Raw genomic sequence first — 27,921 nt, 5'->3', positions numbered from 1 at the left:
ATATTTTTTTTTTTTTATGATTTATTTTATTTATCCAAATGAAATATTATAAATTATAATATGCATACAGTATATTTATAATAATGACAGATTCATTCAGTTCATTGTGAGTTTGGTCCATGTAGTGTATCAGGTCAAAGTGAAATTGGCGCTAAATTCTGAAACATTAATGTGCCAAACATGCAAAAAAATAAGAAATCAGGAAGGGGGCCAACACTTTTTCACACCACTGTAGGTTTTTTATTTATTAATACATTTTATTAATTTATTTTCTTTAAAGAAAATATTATAAATTATAATATGTATACAGTATATTAATAATACTTTATAATGAGGGATTCAGTCAGTTCTCTTTAGTCCATTTACTGTATCAGATCAACAGAGTGAAACAGGTTTAATCAATTTACTTCTTTACAACAAACCCTTAATCATGATTGTCTCCTTGACAAAGAATAAAATGTAACATTATATAAGAACATCTTTAAACATTGTAAATTTTTTCCACATGCTCACCGTTGAACATTTGTAAATTGAATTAGAACAGCATCCTGTGTCCTTCTTTCTTTACTCACACAAACACCCTCTCACCTCCCCAACTAAGCACCACAGACCATCCCAGCTCTTCCCTTGTAAGGTATCCTTTGTGGGGGTTTGTATTTAGGGAAAATGGCTAATATTTGGGGACTGTAATGTAAGCTGGGCACCTATTTTAAACTAGCCCGCGAAGTCCTATACATAGTCCAAACATTTACAGCCGCATATAGGAGGAGAGAAGGCTCTTCACACGGCCCATAACGTATCTTCTCCATCTCATTCTCTGTTTGTTTCCTCTTTCCTCTCACCCGCGACGGGGTCGAATGTTCCAGAAGAGGAAGACAGGCTCACCTTTTTAGTAGGTGCAATGGAAAAGACTCGCAGCTTGTTTGGTTTGCCAGGATTCCCCCCCTTAGTGGAAACAAATAAACTTGTGTTGGTTGTGCTGGCTAAAGCAATTTAGTGCTACAGAGGCTGTTAGTCAGACTGCATCTGAATGCGTTTGACATTGGTTTGTGCTTGTTTGCCATGAAAGTTGTTTAAGAATTCAAGTGAGTCTACTTGAAAATGGAGTCTGTGACGATGAACTGATTTTAATAACGCATATTTTACCTTCCACTAGGTGTTGAAACCAGGAACTTTTATTCAGAACTGGTTCTAAATATTTCAGACTGTGAATGAGTGTTTCTTCTTTGTGTTCTTTGTCGTGAATCAAAACCACACTGTAGAGCTTTAGCAGTGTAGTCTGATTCCCGAACGAATGACTCTTATGAGTCGGTTCTTTTTAGTGAATCAAAAATGTACAGCTTGAGCGGTGTCGTCAGATCCCAAACAAGTCAAAAAACATGCAGCTTATAACTTTGTTACTGTTACAGTTTAACTAAATTTAAAACTTCTGAAATACAAAAACACTTCAGAAAAAAAACTCAGTCTGAAGAGGAAAGCAAACTGAAATAAATATAAATTAAAACTAAATACAAACATATATATAAAAACTAATAGAAATTTGACAAAAGATGACATGACAAAATTCAAATGAAATCTGAAAATATAAAAGTCCATTCAAAATATTAAATACTATAATAGTTGAATATGAATAACTCTAGTGTAAACAACAACAAAAAATATTTTAACAATAAAAAATATTTTAAATGTATTTAATATTCAAATAATCTCATCATCTGGCAATAATTTTCCAAGTTATTTCATTCTCAAAGACAAAATCTGTGATAAAATCGTTAATGGATCTAGTGGATCGTAATCACTAATGGAATATTATAATAAAGTTCTTCAATTTAAAATTAGAGATGCATGGTATGCAGTGGTGCTTAAATACGGAATAGATGGTATGTTAGATGGTATAACATTTTGAACTCATTATTATTTATTATTCAAAATAGCCCTGGAATATGAACTCATATGCTGTTGCTCATATTCATTGCAGTCCAAAATAATTTTGCATGCTTAAAGTCTAGTGTAACCACTCGGTACTACTCGATCGCCTCGATTGTCCACACTGACTTGACAAAAAATGTTATGTTTTAAAAAGTTCATCCTTATGTCTGCTTAGAGACAACAGAGCTACTAATCGTAGCTTGTAAATTTGAAGCTTTTGACAGAAGTTTCCAGAAATATAACGGTCCTGACTTGTTTGTGTTGATGATGATCCCTGTGGCCTGATCTCACGCCGCATGTTTGTTTTCTCGCAGTCCTGTCGGGTGGGCAGCACAGTCCTCTGAGGCGTTCAGTGTCTCTGACCCCTCCGATGAGCGGCGGATCTAACCAGCCTCTGGGGCACGGATGGCTCTCCCAGGAGGACCTGCGCCCCCGCGGGCCGGCCCACGACCACGCCCCCATCTCTCCTCAGAGCAGCGTGGCGTCCTCGGGCAGCGGAGGCAGCGAGCACCTGGAGGAACACGCTGCTGTCCGAAGTACATTCCATGAGGAGGGCAGCGGGATGAGAGGTGAGCCACAGAATTGTTTATGTGCATTTGAAACTTGACCAAACAGGAGACTATTTTTTATGACAAGTAAACAGATCTTAAAAATAAATAATTGGTCTAATCAGTCATGATGAGCCCAGACCTGTAAAAACTAGGTCACTCGCAAGAAATTTTATCCTGCATTGCTTTTCATCTGAAACTATGTGATGTCACTCTCAGATGTGCCGTCATGGCTGAAGAGTCTCCGTCTCCATAAGTACGCTGGGCTCTTCTCCACCGTGACCTATGATGAGATGATGTCAATGACGGAGCAGAAGTTGGAAGCTCAGGTTGGTGTTTTGACCCTGTATGCGTTTCTTTGCTACGCTGCAAAAATGACTTTCCTGCTCAATATTTTTGTCTTGTAGTCCAGTATAAATAATTTAACATATGTAAAATAAGATACATTTACTTTAAGATGTTTTTACAAACTGATGTAAGATAACAGGTCTTGTGTTTAGAGAAATCAACCACAATTTTCTAAGGTTTATGATTAAAATATGAAAAAAAAATGCAAATAGGGTAGGAAAAATACATTTGTTTTCCTTTTGAATTATATTTATATATCTTATATATATATCCAAAAGATATCTTGGCCACAAATTAAAAAAATTGTTCCCATAATTTATTTTGTTCCCTCATTTTAGGTAAATTGTGACTATGATTTAATTCAATTAAAATGAAGGAACTGATTATTACAACCTGGCCGTGATTTAAATAATTTTAAATTCTCATTTTAGTGAAACCATGTTCTGTTTTTTTCCCCTTTCCTTGTGGAATAATAAATATAGGGCCTAATTGGAAAAGTTAATCAGGCAAATTTATGGCAATTTTTATGTGTGAAATTTGGCTGTTGATAGTAGGGGAATCTTATATATTTTATCCATCATGTATGTACTGTACATATATAGATTTGTACATTTTATATGTTGTAGCAGCTTTGCTTAGTATGAGCATGTCAGCTTTTGTTTTAAATGTTGTTTTTCTCTGATATAGCAAGTCACCAAAGGGGCACGGCACAAGATCATCATCAGTATTCAGAAGCTGAAAGACAGACAAAACATGCTACGCTGTTTGGAGAAGGTCAGAGCCTCTCTCTCTCCATGTCAGTTTATTCTGACTCATAGTCTTTGTTTTTGTGCACAGACCTATCAATCACAGTCTTTACATTTGCACTCATTCATACTGTGGTTACTTTTTCACTGTTTCAGATTTGGGTTTGAACCTTTAACCTTTCAGTATCCAGCCTAGATCTTTAACTGCAGTTCTACACTAAACCTCTGCCATTATAATTTTCACATGCACTTTTTATGTGTTAATTATTAAATGCCATCTAAGGACACAATATTCGAAACAACAAGAGACAGGAAGGAGCCAGATGTCTAATTTCAGAGCAACCTTTTCATCAAGCTTTCCATCTCGATGCATTTGTAGCATAAGAAATAAGACACCTCCTCCTGATAGTTGGGTCCATTTAAAGTTTTAATGTCTCGCATGTGTCGGCCCTGTTAAGAGTCGCACCGTGTGAAGGGGAAACAAACATGCTCGTATTTTTGGTAGACCTTCATTTTGTCCTCGCAAGTCATTTCCCGCCTCATTACATGTCTGAAATATCCCGACAGTTGCCCGTATGGAAGTGTCCAAAATAATACTGCACCACAACCTTGAATATAACAACTACGCATGCATCCACTCATTTGTCATCTCTCTCTCTTTCAGGATATTTTGGAGGGAGGGAATCTACGTGCTCCTTTGCAGGAGCTCCACCAAATCATCCAGACACCCATTAAAGCCTGCAGCACAGGGGAGTCTTCACAGCGCCACCTGCTGAGCGCAGAGGGGAAGAGCAGCATGGCCAGTTCCCACCTGGGCGGAGGAGAGACGGAGGGCAGCTCCACGGTCATATCCGACGGAGACATCCCTGCTCAATTCACTCGCGTCATGGGCAAAGGTTCACACGTAGTTCTTCCCGTAATCTGAGAATAATTTGAAGCTGTTAGGAATGTTTAGGTCATCAGGTTTAAGCCATTTCCAAACAACTTTATCTTACAGACAGAAAAATGGGTCAGAAGATGTCAGACAGAGATTATGTATTTTACTTCCCTCTTGTTGAGTTTTCCATAGCCATAGCAGATTAAAAGTAATATAGTTTGGCCATTGTCTTAGAAGTTTACTTTAACTCTTTCTTTCTGTTTTTGTGACAGTTTGCACACAGCTCCTTGTCTCCGGGTCAGATGAGGAGAACATTAGTTCCTACCTACAGCTTATTGATAAGTGCCTAATCCACGAGGTGAGTGTTCATGAAATCCAAATAGCCATTAATTCATTTATTAATACATGAAACTTCTTGGTCTTATTGTGGAAAATTCATCCGCTTTATATTATTCCCAATGGATTCAATCAAGTCCTTACTTGTTGAATATCCTGTTCCACTCAGAAAAATGTCACACAATGGAAGTAAAATAGTTAGTGAACCAGTGTTGTTATTTTTAACCAAAACTAGTTTTTCGGTAATTAAAGTAAAGCTGAAATACCTTAATCGAAAATTAGAAATGTTGCCTTGGCAACCAACTGAAATGTTCAAGTCAAAACATTAAAATTACTAAAACTAAAGCAGAGATAAAAATAAAGCTAAATAGAAATATACCGTAAATTTAAAAAAGCACAGAAAAATTACAAAACTGAAACTAAAATGAAAATAAAAATGGATAATATAAAAGTAAAATCTAACTCAAAATATTAATAAATACTATAATATTTTATATATGTATATTTACAGTCATCTTATCAGGAAGATTCCAGATTTTGAAGAGTGTATCAGATAAAAAAAAATATTTCAGATTTTAGGGAGTATGCTATCATTAGCATATAAATGATGCCAGCTAATAAATGTAAACTTAAATTCACTAAACATTAATTTTGATTTCATGATGTTTAAGCCATTTATTAGGTGCTTTTATCCAAATTAAGTTTCTGATGTGAGACTATCGAGGTCAGCAGATGGTGAGCATACAGTTCCCTTTTCTGGTTTGTGTTATCCTTATTATTGAAACTGCTGAACAAATTACATGCTAAATTTGAGAATAAGCAGACATAGTCCCATTAAGCACGGATCAGTTATGAGGTGTAAAGTATGTTGAGCAGTGTTGAGCTGGAATGGAAATCTTGAGTCTCTCACTTCTCTGATGTCTCACTTCTCCCACCTCTCACAGGCCTTCACAGAGACGCAGAAGAAGAGGTTGTTATCATGGAAACAGCAGGTGCAGGTGCAGTTCCGGTCAATTTCACGGAAAACTCTCCTTGACCTAACAGGACAGAGAAGAAGGTAAAGTGGATTTTGGAAGTAGGGATGTGACCGAATAGTGAATCCGTATTCGGAAAGGCACGGAAAACGAATGACACATTCTATGGAATGTCGTATTTATTCCCTTTAGGTGTTCTGTAGTACATGTCATCTCCGATGTCATTATTCGGATTCTGGCACATGCCTATTTGAAAGTCATGGTTAGAATCAAGGCACAATTTCACATTCTTGTTCTGCTGAGATTCTGTCCGTTTAGGTCCTATGATAAGACCATGATACTGTAAATGTAATTCCAAAATTAACAATATTTTGAACACGTTGCTCTGACATATTTAAGCCCTTTGGGCTAATATTACTGAAGTTTTAACCCTCTTCATCTAAAAATACACATGCACATTTAAAAAAAAAATCCATTGTTATCCAAGATATTCTAATTGGAGTTAATTCCACATCAATCAAAACATGTTGAAAACATGCATGAAAAATACACACACAAAAAATGGTGCTTTTACATCTATCAAAGAATTTTAGCTTGTGAAAATCTATTGCATTTATTCATGTTTAAATGCCTCCCTGAGACACTATGGAGGACTTTTGAAACATGAAGTAGAAATTGTGTTTATAAATTTTTATCAAATTAAAACTACTTAAAGTATCAACCTGATATCAAGCATTTCTTGTAAATAGGAATATTCTTCAAATTATTATATGACATTCTGGAATACTTGATTTTGATTGGTCATTTTATGTGAAGACAACAAAGCTATCACTGTGATGTTTTCACATAAAAAAATGATTTCAGCAATTTAATTTGTTAAGTAGCTGTGTATTAAGTGGGATCATGTACAGTCAGATAATCATTATTGCAAAATAAATTGCTTTTGTAATAATGGCATTTGACTGTACATTATCCTTCACATATTTATAAATGATTGAGTACATTTCAGTGGAAGATATTCACCATGACAGCTGTCATCTGATTAACAGAGCAGTGTTTCCCGACAAAAACAGGTCTGTTGCTCAATTTGACCGAATTACATCATACAGTGGACTGAGGCAGGCATTAGCCAAGAACAGTCCTTTTGAGGTTAACTCTGTCAGATACATTGATTAATTTTTTGGATGGGCGTCTGTATTATTGCCATCTGTGTTTTTATTTATTGGACAAAGACTTTAATGATGTTCGGATACCACAGACCACACAGATGTGTTTAGGACCATGAGTCACGGTTTTCCGTCACTCCCTACTGGATTGCATCATGGTCTGAAAATAGAGCATATGATACTTAACAAGAATCTCTTATTTTATGCCACAGTATGAGGCATTGCGGACCTCTACATCATTGGTTCTCAACCTTTGTAACTTTAAAGTTCCCCATTGTCAAAGTCAATACTAAAAGGCCCTCCTACATAGACTCTCATTTTTCCTCTTGTACTTCTGCCAAAATGATACCAAAAACTGGAGTTTGTTTTCAAACAAACTAAGCCTGTCAAGATTTTTAAGTAACTTAAAGAAACAAAATTTGGAAAGGAAACATAATATGAATAAATGTCTTCGAAAGAAATATACTAAATATATCTACACACACACACACACACACACATATATATATATATATATATATTAAATCACAATTTAAAACATCAAAGTGTATATATATATATATATATATATACACAAATGTGTGTGTGTATATATATCTATATATATTGCATTATTATTATTAATTCAGCAAATATATTATACTGTATTATATATTTCAATATATAAATATTTATTTATTATAAATAAAAATTAAATTTGTTTAATAATTTTAAAACTTTTGCAATTGCTTTCTCTTTCTATAATATTATCTGAGTGGTATTTTAGGACACTGTCTGTTTCATTTCAGCAGTCGTTACGGTCAGTCCAACTCCCTCCCAACCACGGGCTGCGTAGGCAGCAGCGTTCCCACCCGGAGGAACCTGCGGCAGTATCAGATGCGGAGTTTGCCTGGTGTTAGACCCGTCCTTTTGAGTACCACCGGCCTGTTCGGACCAACCCCCCGAAGCAGCAGCAGCACTCCAACCGGCCTGAAGCAGGGAAGACAGGTTTGTCATTTCACAAACAACACCGAACCCCGAAGCATAAATGACTCTATTACCACTTCAAACTGAAGGGAGCTCTAGTTTTTGAAGTGGATGGAGCTGGAGGCAATTTACAACATTCCAGACATCCTACATCATTGTTGAATGGAACAACTGAGGATCGGGTTTTGGAAGCGTAGTGATAACCTGGCATTCTTGCATGTCTGCTCAAACATTTTTCTAGGCACGCTTACAGTGGGAGGAAGTTCCAGCTGCCTCTCTGGTTCAGAGTCTGTGGACGGTGGATTTTAGGTGCGCGAAACAGCTGATGAGTCATGTGTGGGGAGAAGTGTGCCTGGAGGGAGGAGAGCGAGAGGGGAGGGGAGAAAAGAAGAGGAGAGGAGAGAAAGAAAGAGAGAGTGAGAGAAAGGGAGGGAGCTAGTCAGAGGCAGTGAGAACAGTGCACAGGCATTTCCTGTTTTTCCCTGCTCCTCTGTACGGGAGGGCCAGAAAAGGGGGAGAGGGAGTCAAATGAAGGGAGTGAGAGAGTGAATGAAAGTCGCATACGCAGGTTAGAAGAACTTATTCACATCAGATCACTACATGAATGGATGAATCTTACAAAATGATCAGTTACGTGTCCCCCCCGCCATGTCCATTTATTACCATAATGCAAAAAAAAACAACTTATGTATATGTGTGTGCGTGTACATTTTAAAAGTTAAAAATGATTGTATTGCAGTAATGAGAATCATAATTAAGAATAATGTAAATTATAAAAAATAATGTAAAATACTGAAGTGGATTGCAGTAATTTTTTAGGTAAATATGCTTAACTATCATAAAAATGTCACAATGCCAAAAAAGTTTTAAAAAAAAATGTTTTTTTTAAATATATATACTGTTATAAATACTGTGAAACTGTTTTTCATGTATTATCCATTAGTTTAGTGAACTCACTTATTTACCAAGTCTATTATGTCAGTCCTAGTATTCACATGAGCACAGCTTATAGTATGATGTGATTGTAATTTGGCCGGCATGTGTGTTTTTGTGGTAGGGTTTGTGGTTTGCCAATCCAGGGGGCAGTAACAGCATGCCCAGTCGCACCCACAGCTCAGTTCAGAGGACCCGATCGCTACCCGTCCACACCAACCCACACACCATGGCCATGTTCCAGCAAACAGGTAAGAGACAAGAACTCAAACACACTGTAGCTTACAGTCTGGTCAGGCAAAGTTAAATTACCATAATTTCTGACACAAAAACCCCCAGATGACTTAAAAAAGGCAACTGTTTGAAAAAAGTTGCCCTCCAGTTAAGGAGCTCAGAGGTAAAAATGCATGTAAACGAAATGCCATCTGATCTTGATAAACTTTCTCTTTTGTGTGTGTTTTTTTGTTTGTTTTGTTTTTTTGCTGTGAATGAAAATCAGTAATCAACTTGTGTGCAGTACATTGTGCTGCATTAAAAATAATTAGAATATGTATGTGCAAGTTATAACACACTTCCTGTTTCTGTTTTTTCACCATAAATTCATCGCCTCACCACGGCCAAACCGTTTGAGATATCAAAAATCCCTTCGCAATTTAGCATCCTTAATGTCTTGATATTGTCCATGTCTCGGTGGTGATTGGACGAAAAACCTAGGAAGAGTATTCATATGCGCTTTTTAAACAATCCAAAATAGCTGACTTCCTGTTGGGCGGAGCCAATGACATGCAGTGCGAAAGTTGTCCGGCTCAGTGAGATCTACAGTATATGTGTACGGAGTTTCATATGTATACGTGTAAATATGCACGAGATATGCTGCAAGTTTTTGGACTGTGTTCCAGAGGACGCCATAGCGCCTCTGTGCCACGCCCGGGTCCCAAGCTCAGTGGCATCCTAATGATTGCAGATGCCAACATGTGTGCCAATTTTCAAAAGTTTGAGCATGTCAAGACCCCCAAAAGCCCTGGATAGATTAAAAAAAATCCTTAGAAAAGCAATAAAATATATTTTTTGATAGACCTTTTTGGTCTGTGTATCTTTTAAGTGTGTGGACAGCACTTCCTGAATGTTGTGCATTATAGATTTAGATTTAAAATTGCATTCAACATGCTGATACCCCGATCATAAATATATTTCTGTGGTAAAATAAAACACTACAGAAGCATGGAATGGCTTACGTCAAGTTAAAAAAACATCATCAAATATTTGTTAGTGGTCAGACAGTTTTCTTTTTTCTGACTGAAACCATGTCACACATTTAAAGTTTTACGGCTTCTTTGTGCTGTGTGCTCCACTGACACACATTCAGAGCAGACAGATGTTCCTCTCAGTCTGTGGCTCCACTCTGACTGCAGCTGAAACTCACTTCCTTCAGTTTGCACCATTCTCATGGATTTACAGAAATACTTGTACCCTTTCGGAGAAGAAAGAGGAGCTGTGCACGAGACTCTGTACTGTGTTTTTGTGTAATAGGTTGCATGTTACAATGACTGTCTTTGTGCAGCATGCCTGCCACTTTTTCTGTCAGACTCATTCCCCCTCGTTTTCTCATTGCCACCCATCCAAATGTGTTCACATTAACGCCTTGATTAATTCAAAGGCATCAAAGAGGGAACACTGTGAGAGAGACTTGATGGAACTTACAGGATTTGCTGCTTAAAAATAGCAGGTCATCTGTTCCATCCAGCCAGTGGTTGCTTAACTCAGCTCTTCCTTCCCACAAGGGATTTTCAAAGGCCTGTTTGCTGTTGACTCAGCTAAAGTAAGGGCCAGCCCAGCCCGAGCAGCGCTGCTGGAGCCCTGAGCAGTCAGAGCCTGGCCCACCGAGACTGAAGCTACTCTTTAGAAAAGAGCTCACACTGTAGGCCAGTGTACTACTGAGGGAACTATGAACACAATCAGTTCAGTGCAATTTGCAAGCATAATGGCAGTTTGAAAATCGAGGTCGCAATTTGGAACTATTGATCAATTGCAGTATGATGACAAGGATGTGAATGAGACACTCTGATGAGAGGTTTGAAATGCATCTTTGTTTGCAGCCCTCATTTGAATTGTCATGTGTTGTGTATTGTCATAACTTGTTAAAGCTGACTCAGTTTGTTTGTCATTTTGCAGATTTACAGGTGCCTGTGACTGAGCCTGACATCAATAACCGTTTGGAGTCTCTGTGTCTCAGCATGACTGAACACGCTCTGGGAGGTACATGTCCACTTCTTGCTCAGTTTATAAATACTGCACTTAAAGGAATATCTCACCCCAAAATGAAAATGACACCAATTTAAGTTTTTTTAAAGTTAAAAAAAAAAAAAAAAAATTTTGGAAGGAGCCTGACATCAATAACCGTTTGGAGTCTCTGTGTCTCAGCATGACTGAACACGCGCTGGGAGGTACATGTCCACTTCTTGCTCAGTTTATAAATACTGCACTTAAAGGAATAGCTCACCCCAAAATGAAAATGACACCAATTTAAGTTTTTTTTTTAAAGTTTTTTTAAAAAAAATTTTTTTTTGGAAGGAAATTAATAATTTTATTTAGAAAGGATGCATTAAATTGATCAAAAGTGACAGTAAAGATATTTGTCACTTTCTATTTTAAGTGTTTTGAATTTTCTATTCATCAAAGAATCCTGGAAATAATGTATCATCACATTTTCCACAAAAATATTAAGCAGCACAACTGTTTTAAACATTGATAATAAAAAAAATGTTTCTTGAGCAGCAAATCAACATATTAGAATGATTTCTGAGGATCATGTGACACTGAAGACTGGAGTAATGAGACTGAAAAATTCAGCTTTGCCTTCACCGGAATAAAGCACATTTTAATGTTTATTACAATAACAACAGTTGTTTTAAACTGTAATATTACAGTTAACATAAGAAACCTCGTTCAAAAAAATCTTTAAAACCTTTTTTCACTATGTTATGCGACGATATTAACGTCGATCTCTGAGAACAGAAACTACTTGTCTACTAGTAGTATGTTACTATGTTATCTGAAGATATTTACACGTTTTGGTGTCTGAATAATACTCAAAACTCATCTTTTGGTATGAGCTAATGAATGAGGATGTTTCTAGTATTGCATAATGTTTGTTTAACAATCTGTGCGAGAAAATCTTCAGATTTTATCCCCAATCCATGAGAACGGAATTTGAGGAAATGGTTTGGACCTATGCTGACTATGGCAGGATCATGAAACCCCACGGGACAGTTTCTGTTTGGAGCATCCCGTCTGACACTCATTCAAAAGGTCAAAAGGCCTTTTGAAATCCTTTGTTTTCCTTTGAAAATGTTCAAGGGTTCCACAACATTTTGGTGGAACTTTTTGAGGTGCTTCTTTGGTGGGAGCTTTACACAACGCATCAGACACAACAATCTTCAAAAGAGAAAATATTGTGACTATCAGTTTCAGACAGGAAGGATATATCATCACTTTGATAGGATGCAGCATTACTTTGTATCCACACGCCACGGGATCAGTGCAGTGAGCATTCCCATGTGAAGTGGAGGTTTTCTTTGCATAAAGAGTGTTTTTTCTCTCAGGGCTGACACACAGAGGCTTTCAGTGCAGTGGGCTCGGCGCTGGACAAGCACAGCTTTGTGTTGGGGGAGTGCAGGGAGACAGACAGGAGAGAGGCAGGCAGACAGGTTGGATCAGGGAGACGGGCAGAAGCAGTGGGCAGCTCTGCGGTGAGCTCAGGAATGCCCTGCTCGCTCCACAGCTGCCAACAGAGCCCGTAGTGTTCTTGTGGCAACGTACCCCTAGACTTTCCCCCCTCAGGACCTCCACCTCCTCTGGTCAGCAGCCTGCCTGGGAGTTTTGTGTGCCCTCATTACGCAGAATGAGACTGCTTCCTCTTTGAAACTGCACGGTTGGGAAGTCCAACTCATTTTAAATAAACCAGAAGCAAAAAAAAAACAGGACTTCCCAGAAGTCCTGTGCAATATTTTCTAGGAAGCTATATAAGTTACACTACTATTCAAAAGTTTAGGGTCAGAAAATGTTTTGTTTTGTTTTTTTTTGAAAGAAATTAATACTTTTATTCAATTAATACTTTTATTCAAGGACACATTTAAGTGCAACATTGTTTCTAGTAAGTTATATAAGTTACATTACTGTTAAAAAGATTAGGGTAAGGACATTTTTATATTTAAAATATTGTAAAGTTACAAAACCGTTCAAAGGTTTCGGCTCAGTATGTGTTTTTTTAAAGAAATTAATACTTTTTGTTCAGCAAGGGTGCAATTGATCAAAGTGATATAACTGTTTCAACACTGATAATAATAATAAATGCTTAAGCAACAAATCAGAATATTAGAATGCTTTCTGAAGGATCATGTGACACTGAAGACTGAAGTAATGATGCAGAAAATTTTGCTTTTAGCCTATTTATTTATATTTTAAAAATATTCAAATAGAATAAATAGTAATAATACTTCACAATATTACTGTTTTGACTATTTTTGATCAAATAAATCCAGCCTTGGTCAGCATAAGTGACTTTAAAAAACATAAAAACACTTTTGACAGTGATATGTGTGAATGAAAATGACAAAATGTTCATTTTTGGGTGAAAGGTTCCAGAAGTGTTTCAGAGTTTCACTTGATTGTGTCGATGTCACTTGTTTCCATAGATGGCGTTGATCGAACTTCAACCATCTGAGAGAAGAAAAGGGGGCGCACAGGGAGAAGGCATGCCTGGCAGCAGGGGAAAAGGTCATCACGAGGTCACGAGCCTCTCTGCCTATAAACTCCCCCCCTCCACCTGCTCGCCTACCAACGCCAAATAGCCAATAAGAGACGTGGGGCGTGGTCTACACAGTGCCAGTCACCATTTTCTGAAAGGATTAACACAAGCAAGTTCTGTCACTATGACTACTTCAGCGTGTTTACATTCGAGTTTGGGAGGAAATCACATCTTCAGCACTTCCTTAGAACGCCGCAAAGGGTCTACGTGTCGACAGGCCATTAGAGGGGGTCCGTAACGCAGCGGAGACAACTCAAAGCATTCAGGTGGCGGTCTGGGACGTCACAAAATCCAAACCAACCAGTAGACGAAACCAGATCAAGACGTAGTTACAGATTCGATTTCTGTGCCTCTGTGCAGATGCGAAAAATGTTACGTCATAGTATGTTTACACGTAATACTGTCAAGAAAATCAGAAGTCATTTTTTTTCAGGTGCGAGCGTTGTCAAAATCCGAGGACGGTGTACAGCTTTAGGTTCCCAAATGGCTTCATACTAGTTTACAATTGTGTTTGTATTTATTGTTTTGTTGTTGTAGTTTTCTTTTGAGCCAGCAGGAAAGCTGATTTACAACACTACAAAGACAGTAAGAGCTACGGATGGTACTCGGAAGAAAGAGAGGGAACGTGAGAGCAGCGATGGGAAAGGAAACAGGAAGTGTAGAGGGAGCGAGGAATGTCGTACATGGATTCTGACGTAAGGAATAGTAGAGGGAGATCAGGAGGTCAGAGGAATATAGGAGAAATGCCAGCAAATGCAAGTAGATGGAAAGGTTGAAGAGGAGCAGGTGAACATGTGGGTTCAGAGGTAAGCAAGTCCAGACAGAATATGCAGAAATATATCAAATAATAGAAATCATTTTTATTAAAATGTATATACGTTGTTATTTAAATATATTTTAATATATTTAAATTGAAATATAAATAAAATATTTTAAAATATATTCATTTAAATAACATTTTATATATAAATGACAATTAAAGTGAAATAAAATACATTGAAATAAAAATTATTTGTATGTATTAAAATTTGTAGTAAACGTGGTAAAATGTCTGAAAGCATAAACACGCTTGGGAGAAGTGTACAGCTTCATGAATGATGTTCGTTCAGATACTGTGGGAATCTGGAGATTTTTACGGATTCCGTGTGGGCCTGGAGAGGAAAATGTTTTACAAAGGTTTTTTTTGGATCTGTAAATGCACAGCTGTAGATTGATTTAGTGATTTTGGGTAGATTACAGGTGTCATATGGAGGGTATTTGGGATATCACATGCGTGGTACACTGTGTCAGTAAACTGTTGGAGCAACAGGGAGAAATATACAGTATGTATGAGGAAAAAACACTAATGCACCAGTTACTAGTACAGAGCGCCATCTGGTGGTGAAACTGTGCAATAGTTACCATTAAATGAGGCTACAGTCTTTTTTACAGTATTGTCTTAATATCAGCCATTAGTTAATCATGCCAGGTATAAAAAAATAAAAAATAGAACGTTTACAATAAGAAATGAGCTTTTAGTTTTAGACTCGTGAAGTGAAGATCTGATTTTCTGCATGGGAAGGGTCTGAAAGAGTATTTTTGCTTGAATTGTTTTAATCCGGGACATTAAAGTCCCTTTATGAGGGTGTTCAGTGATTGTTAATGTATCTTATTTAGAGTTTTTCCTATATAACTTTGCTTTTCCTGCCCTTGGTGCTGTGAATCCTTGCTGAAACCATCAAAAGTGAATTTGCAATAACGTGCAATAGACTCTTCATCAGCAGCATGGTCTGAATCAAACGGCTGAATCAAACTGGGGGTCCCGCAAAGTGGAACTGGACTAACAAACTCCGCCCTCTCCTCCAAATCCCCCACAATTCCCGAACCGCAGGACTATAGTATCCTGTACATCCTCGTGTGAAGGGATTCGCAGGCCTGCAACTTGATGCACCTACCCACACCTCAAGTGTTTTATGCTTTTTGGCTCATCCAAAGAAACCAGTCATGATTAAACAGACAGTAAAGAGGCACTTCACATCCGTTGAGTGGCGACCGACGCAGTTCAAGCTGCCTAAAAGAAAGAATATTGACTATGCAGTGTGTCGACTTCATAAGCGAGTTGGTGCCTCCAAACTATGTGCATGAAATGCCTTAAACGGAATGGTAGCCGGTGTTTTACAAGCATGTTAGCAAACCATCATGTGGCATCTTGTGCATCTTGTTTCTAGAGGTGCATTTATTTGTGTGTATTAAGCCACTCATCACTGCCATTTGAAAACAATTAGCAGATTCAAATGATTATTTATTCTTTTCTATTATTGATGCAGAGGTTATTGTATTCATTAGATGTATTATTTAAGATACCTTGTGTATTAACTTTTGCTATGGCTGGTAACCATAAGTACATCTCAAATAACAACCTAGTTATTTTTTGACGTTTTGTTTTCTCAATTTGCATTCTTTATCTAAAAAAAAAAAAACCTACCTGATAGTCAAAAGACATCAGTTTTTTGTTATGTTGTTTTAATATTGCTGTTTTCCTTTCTTTCTTGTATCTATAAATGCTTATATTTTGCTAACTCTATTCTGAAAAAGGGGTCTTGCTTTACCACGCTCTTTGAATTTTTCCCTATTGTTTATGATGTCTTTTTTTTGTTATTTTCAAGAGCCGATGTCCTGTATTGACTGCAGGCTGACGTACATATACATATATATATATATAAAATATATATATTTTAAAAGAATCCTATGTTTATGAAACGATAAAAACCAAATAAAAACCAAGAAAAATTAATCAAAACATAAATTTAAAAAACAACGTGAAAAAAGGTAATTTATATTTTAGAGATGCATGCAAGAGGCTGGGAAGTCATATCTAGAAAAACAAATGGCAGTGCCTTTTTTTTTTTTTTTTGTATTCAGACGTTTACCCCAAATGTAAATGTTTTCTATGGCTCTAAAATATAGAGATAAGCAGATGGTCAAAACTTCAAATCATACAAAGTCCATACGAGCTGATTCTGATGCGTTAGCTCGGAAGGAGCGTGGGAATCATGGGAATCTGTATGCTTTAGGTACTTCAGTGCTGTTATGAAGTTATGATTATATCTGTCTGTACAACACACAGATGTCTATATATATTTTTTGGCTTGTATGTGTGCGAGTGTGACACGGTGTATCCAGGTGAGAACCCGGATTGTCTTGTAATTTTTGTACATATACTTTCTCAGTTGCGTCATAACGTGGATGGCTTCGGCGGAGGCTGTGTTTCCGCTTCCTGTTTCCTGTGAGGCGTCACAGCTCGTGTTACACGTCTCTGCTCATCTTAGCGCAGGTTTGAAAAATCTTCACTGAAATGAACACGACTTTAGTCAATAAAGAGAGGGATTCTGCAAACTCGTTCCCTCTTTAGTTCGTGGCCTTGTGAGTTAACGGGAGATTATACTGTGTGTCTGTGATGTTCTGTCCGCCGACTGAATGTGTTTTTGTCTGTTTCATTGGGTCTGTGTTAAATGCTTGACATCTTTGTAATAACCACAGACGAAAAGTATTAAAGAGTAACTTTTGAAAAAGACTTCAGGTGGTTTTCTCATTTCAAAGCAGCTGTTGAATGGTAAGGAGGAAGCTCTGCTCATATATTCAGAGTAACGTTAAGAGTCTGTGAGGAATTTACTGCCGCCTCTCGAGCTCAACCAATCAGAGCTCGAGACAGGTTTTTATTGCCAAGAGGCGGGGCTTGCTGTGAAAAATGCTGAGTCACTCTCAACTCACTGTTTCATGAACATTTATGATGGGCCAATGCAAGTGTCACACAGATGGGCAGTGTTATTCATGGAAAATATTAGGAAGTGAAATTGGCTTTTTAATCCATAAATGATATAAAGATCATTAAAAGGTAGAAGTTCACCATGAAAATAATATCTTTTTTTTTTTTTACACACACACAAACTTTATAACTGGGCTTCTGCCACCTTGCTAAACCACTTTTAGGGTAGAAGGAAACTCGTAATTTTAACCCTAAAAGAAAGATATGTAATATTGTACTTAAAGGGGTCCTATTATGCTTTTTCACTTTTTTAATTTTAGTCAGTGTGTAGTGTGTATGTTTGGGCATAAAAAAGATCTAGACAGTTACAAATCTCAAAGTCCACTCCAAAGCATAGTACACCCCCAAAACAAAATCAAGACTTTGTAAAAGAGCATAATAGGACCCCTTTAAAGGGGAAAAAAACGTTCACATTTATTTTTATTAGCATTTATTTAATATGCAGTAATTTCACAATAAGCATATTTCCCCTGCTCAGGTTGCAAATTTTCATTAAAGCAAATTAAAATAATAATACAAAAACAAATAAAACCCCCTCAGTGATCCTTAGGTTACAAGATACAAATGGTATATATAAACTGTAAAACATAAAAAAACCTAACTATTTTAACTTGTGTCTTACAATAATGAGAAAGAGATTTTCTTAACATTACAATAATGCGAATTTGTGAGGCTAATGTCCTTTAACTGTCTTGAAATTCCTGTTATAATGCGAAATTACTTTTGATTTTGGGGTGAAATAGGACATTTGTGAGATCCACCCTTTAATGTTTATCGTCCTTTGCTTTCTACCAATCCCCCTTCAAAAAAAAAAGGCACCTTTAAAAATAACAAGAACATTTGAACATTTTACACACATTTTTTTTTATTTTAAGCTGAAAATGTTGAAGAACATCAATAGTAAGTATTTGAAAGGCTCTTTGAGTCTTTCGTTTAAAGAAGGCCACATGAATAACACGAGACTTCTCAATATCAAGTGCTCATTTTCTTGATGAATCCACTGATATGAAGCGATTGTGACATTGAACATCTCAGAAACCGTCTGGCTCAGAGTTTCATCTCAACTCATGGATGCAGAACATCACTCAAGCAATGTTTCATCATTTTAAAAAAAGTCACTACACAGGCAATACAACAGTATCAGTAAATCCACAGTATCCATTGTTTTTGAGGTTAATATAATTTTCTACAATGATACATAAGTACATAGTTTAAATTCTAACTCAAAAACACATTATACATACCCAAGGACAGGTAAACATGCATCAGAGTAAACATATAAAATATGTTCTACAAATGTAAAATCTTAAAATATCTTTTAGTTGGTTTCCATCTTTTTTTATTACAAAGATCACATTAATCAGTACAGCGATGTTCTGTATTCTTCATACTGTAAGTGAATCCCACAATGTGCAAAATCAGATACTAAGTTGACCTCGACTGCACCTTTCACCTTTGGTCTTTTTTCTAACAAATAAAAGACGACCTTCAGAGAGTAAACAACATCTACGGCCACACAGACGGGACATTCAGAAGGCTGGAGCTGGTTATCACTTCAACACAGAACATCCAACACATCAGACTCAACAGCTGATTTTAAAGATAGAATAATAGTGTTGCACAAAACGTGTAAATACCATCAACGATGAGCCCAAATAAACACTTAAACAGACAGTTCACCTAAAAATGCTAAATCTGTTATCATATACTCACCCTAGTGTTGTTTTAAACCTGTATGACTGTCTTTCTTCTGCTTAACACAAAAGAAGATAACTGAAGAATGGCCGTTTTTGTCCTTACAATGAATTGTCTGATAATTGTAGCACTGTCCCCCTTCAGGTTGTGGTACATCGTGTCTTTTTGCTGTGAAATATTTACTCATTTCTATAAAGTAAATGTAAGAATACATTTTAAATTGCTAGTCATTTTTCAAGATAATCACATACTGGACTGAAGCAACTTAGGTTTAATTGCTTATCCATGCAATAATATAATATGAAAAATCATTAAAATTTGATTATTAATTATGATACATCAGGCTTTTGAGCAACATTTATTTATACGTCTCTTTATCATCATTGGATTGCATTGCATTATATGTTTTCATGTAAATATCATTTTACAAAGACATTTTTGGGAAATACTATACAAAGTGACAACAGATATTTATATGCATGCAAGGTATGCAAGCCATCTACTATAAGATCTCATTCATTTACACTACAAATAATCAGAATTTCAGCTTACTTTTTGGCCATATAATTATCTGAAACTGCACCAAACTGCATATTTTCACTCAGTCTGGACTTCTGATGTCTTTTTTCCTCCTTGAATATAAGCTCCATAAAATCACCCTCTATCATCTTACTGGGTAACATGATAAAAATTGTACATTTAAATTGTAAAACATTTATTTGTAACATTACAATAAGGTGAGGGTAATTTGCTTAAACTGTCTTAAAAGTCATGTAATAATGTAAAAACGGTCTTAATATTTTCACTCAATTTGGGCCTCGGAATAAAATTGAGGGTTTTAATTTATTACATATTTTCCTATATTATACTATATGTGACCCTGGAGCACAAAAGCAGTCTTAAGTCGCTGGGGTATATTTGTAGCAATAGCCAAAAATACATTGTACGTGTCAAAATTATAGATTTTTCTTTTATGCCAAAAATCATTAGGATATTAAGTAAAGATAATGTTCCATGAAGATATTTTGTAAATGTCCTACTGTAAATATATTAAAACGTATTTTTGATTAGTAATATGCATTGCTAAGAGCTTCATTTGGACAACTTTAAAGGCGATTTTCTCAATATTTTGATTTTTTTATGCACCCTCAGATTCCAGATTTTCAAATAGTTGTATCTCGACCAAATATTGTCCTATCCTAACAAACCATACATCAATGGAGAGCTTATTTATTCAGATTTCAGATGATGTATAAATCTCAATTTTTAAAAAATTGACAGTTATGACTGGTTTTGTTGTCCAGGGTCACATATGAGCCATAAAAGCCGGATGTATCAAATATAATACTCAACAAAAAACACGAATATGTAACTTGTATGTAATATGTAATATGTCAGGTTTAAGGCACAAACATGTTTGGATAACATGAGGGTGAGTAAATATGGACACGTTTCATTTTTGGATGAACTATCCTTTCAAGAGCAGATGATACTTTGGGTCTGGGCACAATTACTGACTGATGCACAGGACACATACATTATATTAAATATTACATTATAAGACAGCGTAGCCATAATACATTTTCAGCACATAGTAAAACAACAATAAAACCAGTCTGGATTAATTCACTTATAAAAAGTGGTGCTTTGTAATACTAGTTTTTTTGGGGGACATGTACCATTATAATATCATAATAATCTTTGAAGTACCTTGTAAATATCAAGGTGTATGAATAATATTGGTAATCATTTAGTGGTTATATTCATTACCATTACCGTACCATTGTTCCTCAACAGTACTTTTATGTAGTTCAAACTGTAAAATATTGGAATATTCAGAATGACATGCACCTCCTGTTCAGAAGCGTGAAAATAAAACCACTTTGTTGCGTATTTCAAGCAACTCAATTGCGTTTAATAGAGCGCAAATGTGACACAACCGGAAAGAGATATAAACAAATTTTGTCAGTTTAGAGAGGTCAAATTGTGCTAATCTAGGACGTCCTTCAAAACACAATGCTTCCATATAACAGTAATAGCCACAGTCCCGTCAATAGAGGCTCCCACAGCTCTACTGACTAAACGTGCACAACACACACACACACACACACACACACGTGATACAGAAGAGAAGGTGTTACCTATGTGACCATGCCAGAGGAGGGTGGGACACTATGTTACACAGCAGCAGTGCCTCGTCCGGAGGCAGAACCAGAGATGACTCCTTCGATCCAGTGAGGCGTTTGAGAAGAGGGCTGGTCAGAGTGTTTTGGCAGTGGAGAGCGAACACGGACCCTCTCAGCTCCGGATCAGGGTCAGGAACTCGTCTCGTGTCTTGGGGTCCTCGCGGAAAACGCCTAGCATGGTGCTGGTCACAGTCTTGCTGTTCATCTTCTGGACACCTCGCATAACCATACACATGTGACTGAAGAAGACCAAAGAGAAGAAATACATCTTGAGGATTGCTCATACTAATTACATTGAATAAATCAATAACATTTTGCGGATTGTCGATACTTATTGCATTGTAAAAAAATAAAATAGAATAAATCTTGAGTATTGTTCATGCTTATTACATTGTAAAATTTAATTAAATTAAATAATAAAATCTAACTTGTGACTGGAGAACAATAAAGAAAAGAAATACATCTTGATATTTGGTCTTTCTTAGCATTACATTGTAAATAAAATAAAACAAAATACTTAACTTGTGGAGAAGAAATACATCTTGAGGATTGCTCATACTAATTACATTGAATAAATCAATAACATTTTGCGGATTGTCCATACTTATTGCATTGTAAAAAAATAAAATACAATAAATCTTGAGTATTGTTCATGCTTATTACATTGTAAAATTTAATTAAATTAAATAATAAAATCTAACTTGTGACTGGAGAACAATAAAGAAAAGAAATACATCTTGATATTTGGTCTTTCTTAGCATTACATTGTAAATAAAATAAAACAAAATACTTAACTTGTAAGCAGAGAACTGTTAATAGAAGAAATAAAACTTTGTATTTGGTCATTCTTAGCATTATATTGTAATTAGAAAGTTTAACTTGAATTTGACATACGTTGCTTCAATGACCACCCCGACACCAGCGGGCTGTAACGCTTCAGTGATAGCGACTGCAATCTGTTTGGTTAGACGCTCCTGAACTGAAATAAGACAAGCAGACAGACCAGAACTACTGAGAACATTTCAACATTACGTTTTCAAGTTATTAGTGAAACAAACAAGGATTTTGAAGGAATATAAATATTGTTACATGCTAGAACTGTTTGTTTGAGGAAAAAAAAAAAAGACCATTACCTTGCAATCTCCTGCTATATATCTCAACGATCCTGGTGCAAAACAAAAGCATGGTTAATAATTCAGCTAGATTTATACACATTATACCTCCATATGTGATGGTGCTTTGATAAAACTTCATTGCTCAGGGATTTGAATCATTGTGGTAATGATAAAACCTAGGCCAGGCGTCTATTTAGTAAAAATCTATATTTTATTAAATTTCATTTTAAATCACTAAATGTAAACTAACAATGTGCACACCTTCAATTAAGACACTTGGCAATCGATCAAGTTCTAAATTCAAAATATGTGTATTTATATAAAAATATATAATTATCTGTAATATAATGATTGAAACAAAATAATTGGAATTTACTACCATTCTAAAGTTTGGGGTAAGTAAACCCCAAACTTTAAAAGTTAGATTTTTAAAGAAATGACTTTTTATTCAGCAAGGATGTGTTAAATCGATCAGAACTTATAGTAAACACATTAATAATGTTACAAAAGATTTTTATTTAAAAAATCCTATTCTTTTGAACTTTCTTATCTGAAAAAAAATTCCACAAAAATAATAGGCAGTAAAACTGTTTTCAACATTGATAACTATTTAATATTAATAAGAATAGAACAAACACAAACACACACACACACACACACACAAATCCTTTTCACAGATAATGATGACTAGAAAAGTCAGTCTCTGTGCCACTCGGACCTTGTCATGACTACAGCTATTAAAAAAAAGAAGGAACAATAACAAATTTTAGAAATCAGAAATGTACCTCTGAGTGTGTGTGTGTGTGTGTGTGATTAAGTGTGTGGCACACACACACACACACACACACACACACACACACACACAAATCCTTTTCACAGATAATGATGACTAGAAAAGTCAGTCTCTGTGCCACTCGGACCTTGTCATGACTACAGCTATTAAAAAAAAGAAGGAACAATAACAAATTTTAGAAATCAGAAATGTACCTCTGAGTGTGTGTGTGTGTGTGTGTGATTAAGTGTGTGGCACTGCTGAGAGCTACAGTTCGTGACTGCTGTTGTCATGTCTTCATTAGTGGAGTGCAGTATTACGGTTGGTACATAGTGAATGGCTAAGCCACAGGTATTGGGGTCAGATTGGATCAAGCTTCTCTTTGTCACTCACACATTGTGTCTAATCCTCTTACAGACACTTACACTTTCACTGTTTCAAACACACACACACACAGGCGTGTGCATCTTGATTTCACAGACAAACACCCCTGAGGGAAAGAGAGCCATTAATCCACCTTACTCAAGCAAATGCTGCTGAATTTACTGAAAAAAAAAGAAAAGCTGCTTTGTGGCAGGATAAATTTGCATACTCTTGAAGGAATCCATTAAGATTCAATACTGTCTGCATCATAAAAACATAAAATCACCTCATTATATAACAAAATCAAAAATTTATTTTAAAGGATACCACAAGAAATATTCAAGCAAAAACACTCCACAAAAAATGCATTTATTTGATCAAAAATACAGTGAAACTTTTGTCAAATATTCTTAGAATTTAAAATAACTGCTTTGTATTTTAATTAAAAAAAACTATTCATTTCTTTCTTTCAAGAAAAGCATACTGATCCCATATACCCCATTTTAATTGACTTTTTTTTTTTAATGATTTAAAAAAGTTTATAAAATGTATTGTTCAACAAATAAAGCCAAAAATAATTTGGACACTTTCTGGTGGTCAAACATTAGTAGAACACGTCCATAGTTAATGTGATGTAGGACTGTATTTTGTTATCTAATGTAATGACAGTTAGATAGACTGGGAAAGATGGAAGTGAATTAAGTGCCCAAATACTTTTTGGAGCCACTGTTTGTGAAAACACAAAAGATGTAAACGAACACACAATAAAAATAAAAATCACTGAAATAGATTGGACTTTCATATGTGTATGAGAAACCTGCATGCATTTTGCCTACCTTGCTAATTTACTCAGACCAAGAACCCTCTTGTTTGGAAGGTAACCTATGTGCACCTGTACAAAACACAACACATTAACTGACAACAGAAAGACAGAACTGCAAAATATAGGAGTTATATACACAATACTTCCACAACCAAATGTAAGCCTTTGCCTGCCCTGTGCAAAACTGGACACCAGCACTAGCAAGCTACATGGCACGAGGGCTGTGCAGATTTTAGTTTTGATTTCGATTTTGGCTTCCAATGATTATGAAAGCACGATAGTTGAAATAAAATGATTATATTCCTTTCCTTGAAATAGAAAGCGGTGTGCTTTCACGCCTCATTAAAAGCCCAAACGTAATGTCCAATTATGTAACGTGACTGTCATAATATGCAGTCTACTGCATGACATGCTTGATATTAAAAAGAGTTGCAAAACTGCAAAAGAGGGGCTTTCTGTGTGCACTCTCCAAGATCGAGCAAAAAAAAGGTCAAGCGAATTACGCTTGGGCTTCGGGTGCGTGACTAAATGGTCAAATACACACAAAAATATGGCAAAATGCACATATTGGTGAGTCCTCATAAAAATACAGTCAGTTGTGTAAACAGTTGGGAGCAAATCAGATGCGTGTCAGTATATTAGATCCTATATGTAATATCTTAGCATTATGTCTCAAAGTGACAGCAGCCCAATTTATTCGTCTTCTAGATTTAATTATAGCTAATTAACTTGGTTATTGACAGATTACATGTCAACTTTCTTTTTTTTCCCAGGTACATCAGAAATCCTGGAATGTTGCTGTTATGTGAGTGAATCTCACAAAGAAATGTACAAGGCATATTTCACCCCACAATCACAAGACATATTTAATTAAAAAAAAAAAATAAAGCCATTTTTTAAAAATCTTAATTTCATGATAATGAAGCACATTTGCCACCAAATTATCATTAATGTAATTCATCAATAAAAATCATCCTGTTTAAAGTCAGCATACATTGACTTAAAACACTACTTACTTGAGCAACAATACTTTTCAGATATTAACTTCAATAATATACCACATTACAGTAATGAGAATAAAAATTTTTCATAAAAATAATGTCACAATGCAAAAAATATATAGTCCAGAAATATATAGGCTTAATTTCTTTGTCTTAAGAATAATTGATATCATTCTATAATTTCTATACATTTTGTTCTTTTTGGAAATAAATGAAAAATAAAAATAAAAAGTAATAATAAATAAACTTAAAAAAATGAAAACAATTAAAATTTAAAATTATTCATTTAAAATTAAATATTTTAATTAATAATAAACAAAAAATTTAAACTTGAAGAAAAATGAATAAAGACTTTGTTAAACCCTTATACAATAGGGTAGTGCTGTGACAAATTACTTTTTAAAAGGTTTTGTCTCTTCAATATGGTCATAAAATCTGCACTGCAAAGGTGACATGAATGTTGCTGTTAATTAGGGGAAAAGGATTAATCTTACCCGGCCAAAAATGGGAACTAAATGGTGTTCACACATGGAAAACATGTCAATATCCTTCACGATCACCATCTCGTCATGGTCTTCATCAAAGATTGCGTCATTCAGGACATCTGCAAGGAGGCACAACAACAAATCAATAAGATCAGACTGGTCACCGTCAGGTGAGTGATATGACACCTGATGACATCACGAAATCATTATATTTCAACCCGTACGCTCTTCCTGTTGTGGCCCTGTGTCATTTATCTTAGCTCAAATCGTTGTTCAAACATATCCTGTTTTATCTAGTGGAAATGCACTGTCTTTTCTTGTGGGGCTTTTTCATTTCCTGGCAGCCTATCTTGGGGTAGGTTTCTGTGGAAACATGGCAAACTGCTGGCGGGGCTTCAGGGGCTTGTTGAGATGTGACTCTCATATGTGTTGTTGCCACTTTTGTGTAGTCACTATGTGAAGGCAGAAAGCAATCGATTTTCAGGCTGTTTTTATGTCTATGATCAGTGTTGGAGGTAACGCATTACAAGTAATGCAAGTTACGTAATCAGATTACTTTTTTTCAAGTAACTAGTAAAGTAACGCATTACTTTTTAATTTAGAAGGAAATATCTGAGTTACTTTTTCAAATAAGTACCGCTAGTTACTTTGTTTCCCATGTCTTGACTGACAGCTCTCGTGTTGCCATGTTGAGAAAAATGGGGAGTAAGTGCAGAGGCGTTGTGTGCGCTGTGATGTTACTGTAGTTCTACACTAAATATGAACATTATTTACTCTTCTCCCTGCACAAAAACAGATTCAGTATTCCTCAAAATGAATAAAAACAGACAAATGCAAACTCAGAATACTATATAAACCTGCAATAATTAAAGGGGTCATATGATGCTATTTCTATTTTTACTTTCTCTTTGGAGTGTTACAAGCTCTTGGTGCATAAAGAAGATCTGTAAAGTTGCAAAAACTAAAGTCTCAAATCCAAAGAGATATTCTTTATAAAAGTTAAGAGTCAACCACGCCTACTTAAAACGGCTCGTTCTAGCACGCCCCCACATATCTACGTCACAATGTGGGAAGATTTGCATAACGCCACCCAAATATTCACGCAAAGGCATAACTTTTATTCATGTTCATTTATTTATGCATGTTGTGGAGACGCTGTGTGTTTCGTTGTGAAAGCGAAACTACTTTGTTTGGCCTTCCAAAAGAGGATGATATCCGCTTCGTCATGCCTGGAGCTGATCCGTGCTGGTCGCTCAGGAAATACATCAACTTCACGCTGTTGATCGCCGGATCGGCTTTCACTGTGGACGAAGCGGAGTCCAGCCCGGGGTCGTCACATGTGGTTGCCGCAAGCCCACCGGCCGCGCCGTTCTCAAGCCCACCGGCCTCCGCTCACTCAAGCCGACGGCCGCCACTCACTCTAGCCGCCCGCCACCGCTCACTCAAGCCCACCGTGTTTGACGCTTGTGAAAGCGAAACTACTTTGTTTGGCCTTCCAAAAGAGTACACGACTAGAAATCAGTGGTTAAGTTGTATTTACAACACTGTTCCAGAACAGTTCAACCCAAATATTTAGATGCGTGCAGCGCATTTTATGGAGGACTGTTTCCTGATCCTGGTAGAGTAGACGATTCACTGATGATTCAAACGCGAGTTTTGAGCAGTGTAGAGTAGCGCTTAGTGTCTGTCATTTCTCCGATCACAAATGCAGACACGGTTTTATGTTTATGCGGCGCGATGCAACGCAACGCATAAAAAGACAGTATAAGTCATTATAATCCATAATTATGTCCCCACTGGATGCAACAAATGCCTCGTTTATAATGGGTTTTAATGTTTTCGACTCGTCCCTCCAGCCGGAACTCGGCATCACAATATGGTAAGGGGCGTAACATTTCCGTCACACACTTAAGGTATTCAGCCAATCACAACGCACTGGATAGCTGGCCAATCACAGCACACCTCACTTTTCAGACCGATGAGCTTTGTAAAAATCTACGTGTTTAAGAAAGGCGGGGCATAGAGGAGAAACAATAATGTACAGTA

General features: G+C 36.3%; 2 protein-coding genes and 1 long non-coding RNA gene across 5 annotated transcripts in view; 1 reads left to right on the top strand and 2 right to left on the bottom strand.

Moving 5' to 3' along the window:
• Positions 1-14,494, top strand: part of LOC107564952 (protein Smaug homolog 1-like) — a 45,026-nt gene extending 30,532 nt beyond the window's left edge. For 2 of the 3 annotated variants that reach the window (XM_016250131.1, XM_016250132.1), the window contains 10 exons: positions 2,244-2,498; positions 2,697-2,806; positions 3,513-3,599; positions 4,236-4,467; positions 4,721-4,806; positions 5,729-5,841; positions 7,713-7,911; positions 8,948-9,074; positions 10,996-11,079; positions 13,518-14,494. In XM_016250131.1, coding sequence (XP_016105617.1) covers positions 2,244-2,498; positions 2,697-2,806; positions 3,513-3,599; positions 4,236-4,467; positions 4,721-4,806; positions 5,729-5,841; positions 7,713-7,911; positions 8,948-9,074; positions 10,996-11,079; positions 13,518-13,546 — 1,322 coding nt within the window. In that variant the 3' untranslated portion in view covers positions 13,547-14,494. The remainder of the gene's footprint in view (positions 1-2,243; positions 2,499-2,696; positions 2,807-3,512; positions 3,600-4,235; positions 4,468-4,720; positions 4,807-5,728; positions 5,842-7,712; positions 7,912-8,947; positions 9,075-10,995; positions 11,080-13,517) is intronic. The other variant, XM_016250133.1, reaches the window with a different exon arrangement.
• On the bottom strand, positions 7,812-17,212 carry LOC107564955 (uncharacterized). Its single transcript, XR_001606307.1, has 3 exons — positions 16,832-17,212; positions 8,142-8,380; positions 7,812-7,893 (listed from the first exon to the last, which is right to left on the bottom strand). It is a non-coding gene; the product is annotated as an uncharacterized lncRNA (long non-coding RNA).
• A 3,249-nt stretch (positions 17,213-20,461) lies between these two features.
• Positions 20,462-27,921, bottom strand: part of LOC107564951 (GTP cyclohydrolase 1-like) — a 15,275-nt gene continuing 7,815 nt past the window's right edge. Inside the window, exons 2-6 of the mRNA XM_016250130.1 lie at positions 25,885-25,994; positions 24,403-24,458; positions 22,450-22,481; positions 22,211-22,295; positions 20,462-21,555 (exon numbers count right to left, since the gene is read on the bottom strand). Coding sequence (XP_016105616.1) covers positions 21,429-21,555; positions 22,211-22,295; positions 22,450-22,481; positions 24,403-24,458; positions 25,885-25,994 — 410 coding nt within the window. The 3' untranslated portion in view covers positions 20,462-21,428. The remainder of the gene's footprint in view (positions 21,556-22,210; positions 22,296-22,449; positions 22,482-24,402; positions 24,459-25,884; positions 25,995-27,921) is intronic.

The sequence above is a fragment of the Sinocyclocheilus grahami genome, unplaced genomic scaffold, assembly GCF_001515645.1.
Source record: "Sinocyclocheilus grahami isolate Dianchi unplaced genomic scaffold, SAMN03320097.WGS_v1.1 scaffold972.1, whole genome shotgun sequence".
NCBI lineage: Eukaryota > Metazoa > Chordata > Actinopteri > Cypriniformes > Cyprinidae > Sinocyclocheilus > Sinocyclocheilus grahami.
This window is presented reverse-complemented; position numbering and strand designations above follow the sequence as displayed.